The sequence below is a fragment of the Daktulosphaira vitifoliae genome, unplaced genomic scaffold (genome assembly GCF_025091365.1).
Source record: "Daktulosphaira vitifoliae isolate Bord-2020 unplaced genomic scaffold, ASM2509136v1 Scaffold_3, whole genome shotgun sequence".
Taxonomy (NCBI): Eukaryota; Metazoa; Arthropoda; class Insecta; order Hemiptera; family Phylloxeridae; genus Daktulosphaira; species Daktulosphaira vitifoliae.
Window position 1 is genome coordinate 646437 of NW_026099574.1, and position 5315 is coordinate 651751.

A 5315-nucleotide genomic window follows, 5' to 3' on the forward strand; every position below is an offset into this window, starting at 1 on the left:
GCTCTGGAGTTCTTTGCGTCTTACAGTTTTTTGGTTTTATGCATTTTTAGTTTTGAGTATACCTTATTATCGGTTTTTAGTGCGCGGAGCCACTGGTGCCGATTTTGAGTAGGTGGCAGCTATATTCAAAGCTCGGAGGCTTAATTTTCGTTTTTATTGTGGATTTGGTTGATAAACACGTGGTTTATTAACCGTCGGTTAAGCACCGGCAAACGGCAAGTCTGGTACCGCACTTTAAGTCGGCCATTTTTGCGGTAAGATTGTATTGAGCATTTTGTTTTCAGCTTCCCCACCCCCCGCAACATTGACAGGCGCCTAGCGCACTCAATAAATGACGGAGAGTGCCCGGAGTGGTGCCAGGTGACTGTGCGAACGGAGGCGGTTTACCACCTAAAAGTGGTGCTCCCCCCCTCACTTCGCAATTTTGGATTCCCTATAACTAGCTTTTGGTGATAGAGAAAAGGTTTCTTCACAGGAAAATTTGTTTTTGCGTCCGTTAAGTGGTACGCCACAACACTTGGGATCGGAAATCCCTTCAGAAGGATTTTCGTTGCTAGTGGACCGATCCGCACGAAATTCGGAAAATTGGTGGAAAACAATATTTGGTACGAGGATACCAAATATCGTAAATTTTGAACAATTATTTTGGCGGGAAATTGACTTTTTGTTTGCGCATGCGCACAACAAAAGTCGATAAGTGTTAATTAAATCCTCTGCATGCGCAGAGAGTTCAGTGCAGTGCACGTGTTTGTTTTTTTTTCTCGCGCATGCGCACAACGGCTGACTAAATGTGTCGACAACTTGGAGGTATTAATGGAAGATATGGCAGAATGTAGCGGGAGTTTCACGGGAGCTGTAAGTCCCTCAACGGGGGCGATCACTGAGAAGAGGAAGGTATCGGTGAATAAAGGACCGGAAAAATTAAAAGTTAGCATGGCAATGGTGATGAGTATAACGGGTTGGCTTATGACGACGACAATGAACGACCTGATCGGGAAGACATTCACGGTGGAAAGAAAGAAGGCGTTCTCACAGAAGGTTATGGAACTGGAGAGAGCGATGGCGGTGATGATGAACAAATGCAGCGTAGCAAATACAAAGCTGGAGGAAAGCAGATACAGTAATGAAAAATTGATAGATAGATTGTGCGAAATACGAAAGGAAAAAGAGACGATGGAAGTAAGAGTAAAGGAGTTAGAAAAAGGGAATAATAGAAAAAGAGAGGAGAAGGAGGTGGATGGAAATGCCCCCGCCAAGCAGGGTCTCATCATACTCTCAAGCGGTAATGCAAAATAAAAACAAGGAGGAAGGAAGAGCGGAAAATAAAGAAAACGAGAAGCTATCGAGATCAAGGTCCTCAAGAAGAAACAAAATAAGGAGGGAATGTAAGGAACAAACACCTCATGTACCATTTGAACTTAACCTGGAAAGTGGGGAAGCATATAATGCTAAGGAGGAACTGTGGACGGAAGTCACGAAAAAGGTGATGGTACCGAAGATGACGCTACTTAAGAAACAGGATAGGATAATAATAACGGCAAAGGACGACGAGACATTAAAGCCACTAAAGGATATCGCTACAGCGGACAAGAACGCCACCACACACGGGGTCTAAAATCCTTTTTAAGGGATCTCCGCTATTCATGTACCGATCTACACTAGATTAGGATTAGCGGTGCGGTTATACCAAAAATCGCAATATTTGAAATAATATTTTGGCGGGAAAGTCGATTTCTGTTTGCGCATGCGCACAACAGAATCGTTTATTGTTAAGTTCGATCCTGCGCATGCGGAGTGATTTAAAGTGTAGTGCGCGTGTGCGGTTTTGTTTTTTTTTTCCTCTCGCGCATGCGCATATCTGCTGAGTGATAATGTCAATGACATCTGAGATCTCCACGAATGAACAGATGGAACAGGAAAGTAGGAGTCTTACGGAAGCTACTAGCCCGTTTACAGAGGCAATTACAAAGAAGAGGAAAGTGTCGGGAAACAACCGATCGGACTCGCTTTGGAATGGAATTTCCACAGTAAGGAATATCACAGGCTGGTTGGTTACTACGGCCATGAATGACCTAATAGGGAAAACATTTACGGTAGAAATGAAGAAGTTGTTATCCCAAAAGATCATGGAGCTTGAAAAGGCCATATCGCTCATGGATACCCAGTGTAATATCGCAAGTGCTAAACTAGAAGAGTGTAGGGATAATAATGATAAACTTATTGATAAGCTGTGTGCAGTAAAGATAGAGAATGAGCTGCTAAAAGCCAAAGGGGATTATAAGTTGGGGGTATCAACCCTCTAAACGGACAAATGTAGAGAGAAGCGGAGAGAATGCCTCCACCAAATGGGATACCAACATATGCACAAGCCACAAATAACCAACCTGTCGAAACGAAGAAGATAGTTACAAACGAGAATAGTCGCTCTAGATCGACATCGTCAAGAAGAAATAGAATAAGAAGGGAGTGTAGGAGTCAAAAACCAGAAACTCCATTTGAGTTCAATATGGTTGGTGAGATTACAGGGAAAGAGAAGGAAGAACTATGGACGGAAATCACAAAGAAGGTAACTGTCCCAAAGCTGACCTTATCAAAGAAATCGAATAAGATGGTCATCAGACCAAAGGATGAGGAGACTCTTAGAGCACTGAAGGATATGGCGAGTGCGGACTGTAGAATAAGAGAAAAGGAAGTGGCCTGGCCCAAAATCATGGTTAAAGGCGTAGACAGAGAGATATCAGGGGACCAGATTTCGAGAGCCATAGCCTTTTCAAACAGGGAAATTGGGGTGGATTTAATGAATGCGGACATGAATATGAAACCGCTATTTAGGAAAGGTCCAAGGGAAATGGACTCTGTTAATTGGGTAATCGAGGTGGCTCCGAGTTTTCTATATACTATACTATTTCTATATATTAAGTGGAGTAGATGTAAAGTGCAGGAGTTCAACGACATAACTCAATGCTATAAATGTATGCAGTTTGGACACATTATGTCGAAGTGTAGGAAAAGTGGGTTTACATGTAAATATTGTGCAGAACCTCATGACTCAAGAGAATGCCCAACGCCGGAAAAACTGAAATGCTCAAATTGTGCACAACAACACTCAGCTACTTCGGGGGAATGTATGGTGAAAGAACGGAAAATTAGAGAGGCGCTAAGAAGGACGGACTATGGAAACAATTCAGGGCCATAGCCGGATCTACCTTCCTCGGATGAGGTAGACCATGCAAAAACACCAATAAAATGTGTACAAATTAATTTAGGAAGGGGGGCCATGGCAAACGAAGAAATTGCGCAGTATTGCCACAGCGTGGGAGCTGATGTAGCCTTGTTACAAGAACCATATACTAGGAAGGGTAAAATTGCATCATTGGAGGTACCACCATATAGAGTAATTAAAGGTAAATGTGAGCCTACAACTTTAGAAAACAGGACGAGAATCGGTGCAGCCATTCTAGTTCTGGATCCCAAATTAGTTGTACTGGCGAGACAGAACTTAACGACGACGGATATAGCAGTAGCGACAATTACAAGATCTGGACTACCATCGTTAAACATAATATCAGCATACTTCAAGTATAGTACACCAACAGAGGTTCATTTGAGAAGTATGGATGAGGTACTAAACAACCTAGAAGGACCCACTCTAATTGGAGCGGATGTAAATGCTGCTTCGACTCGATGGTACAGTGATAGAACCAACCAGAACGGTACAATGGTAGAGGAATGGCTGGACAATCGCGAACTTAGTGTATGTAATATTCCAGGTCAACCCCGAACCTTTGCGGGCGATAGGGGGGGAGACGAATATCGACGTGACGTTGATAAACGCACTCTCAACAAGCAAAATTAGTGACTGAAAGGTTAAGGTAGGAATGGTTAGCAGCGATCATAGACTAATTGAATATAAATTAAATGCAGGACATCTGGCAAAATATTCAAAACCAGCTAAAAGATACAATATCAAGAAAGCAGACTGGAACAGGTTTAATGCCACACTTGAACAGGAAGTAGCATGGTATGAGAACGAGTTTTTGGCAGGTAATATAGACAAGAAAGTACATATCATGCAGAAGGTAATAGGAAATGCAGCCAAGTTAGCTATTCCATGGGGACGAGAAATTAATAGACCGAAGCCGCCCTGGTGGGATGATAAGCTACAAGAAATAAAAAGGAGAGTAAGGTCGGCAAATAAGCTATACGAGCGAAACAAAGTTGACAATGAAAATATTTTCAAAGAAAGATATAAAAGAATAAGGAATGAGTACACCAAGGCCTTAAGGGAAAAGAAGAGAGTTTCATGGAGAGTATTTGCTACATCCATAAATTATGATGAATGGGGTAAGTGCTACAAATGGTTGAAAACTGGGGGGAAACAAACTAATGTGATAACGACAAAGTTGAAGGCTGATGGAACATACACCAAGGATGCGAAGGATACAGTGACATACATGCTGGAGAGCATGATACCGACGGAGGATGCAGGTTTGCCCATAACCCTGGACGAAGAAGAAGATACGTCTGTGGAAGAAGAAATTGATGAGGGCATAATTAAACAAGCATTATGGCGAATAGGTACAAGAAAAGCACCAGGAGAGGATGCAATTAATGCAGGTGTACTAAGACAAGCTTAGGCAAGTGTGAAGGATTGGCTTAGGATCATTACCCAAGAAGTGATGAGCAAAGGGTACTTTCCGATCGCCTGGAAACAGGCCAGAATTATTGCACTCAAGAAATCAAACAGCGCAGACACAACACTTACGAAATCCTTCAGGCCAATCAGTTAGTTCCCAGTTATATCGAAAGTGGTGGAGTTTGTTATGGTTACTAAATTGAGAAGAGAAATTGAACCTAGATTGAATATAAACCAACACGGGTTTACGTGCGGCAGATCTACAAGTACTGCCATAGATACCATCATAAAATGAGTAGATAGGGCGAGGGATAAATATGTAATAGGCCTTTTCCTAGATATTAAGGGGGCGTTCGATAATGTACATTGGTATCCATTAATCAGCAGAATGAGGGAACTAGGGGCAAGTCTTAGAACAAGAAAGCTAGCCATGAGTTACCTAAAAGATAGAAGTGCCACAATGACGGAGGGGGGAGTGAAGGCAGATGTTACCCTGACTAAAGGATGTCCGCAGGGNGATGTTACCCTGACTAAAGGATGTCCGCAGGGTTCTTGCTACGGGCCGTTCCTGTGGAAAATAGCAATGGACGAAACACTCAACACAACGGATGAACATCAATTAAGGATTGCTTACGCGGATGACATAGTGGTTATGGTATCTGCAAGAAATAAAAGGGAG

At 42.6% G+C, this 5315-nt stretch overlaps 1 protein-coding gene across 1 annotated transcript; it reads left to right on the plus strand.

Annotated features, from left to right (window-relative positions):
- The first annotated feature begins 3878 nt into the window (after nucleotides 1–3878).
- On the plus strand, nucleotides 3879–4637 carry LOC126900914 (uncharacterized). Its single transcript, XM_050676949.1, has one exon. It carries the CDS (start codon nucleotides 3879–3881, stop codon nucleotides 4635–4637), a length of 759 nt encoding a protein of 252 aa, XP_050532906.1.
- Nucleotides 4638–5315: the final 678 nt, after the last annotated feature.

Bases quoted from the DNA above. Each gene is read 5' to 3' on its own strand.
- LOC126900914 (XM_050676949.1), top strand. From the start codon at position 3,879: ATGGTTAGCAGCGATCATAGACTAATTGAATATAAATTAAATGCAGGA.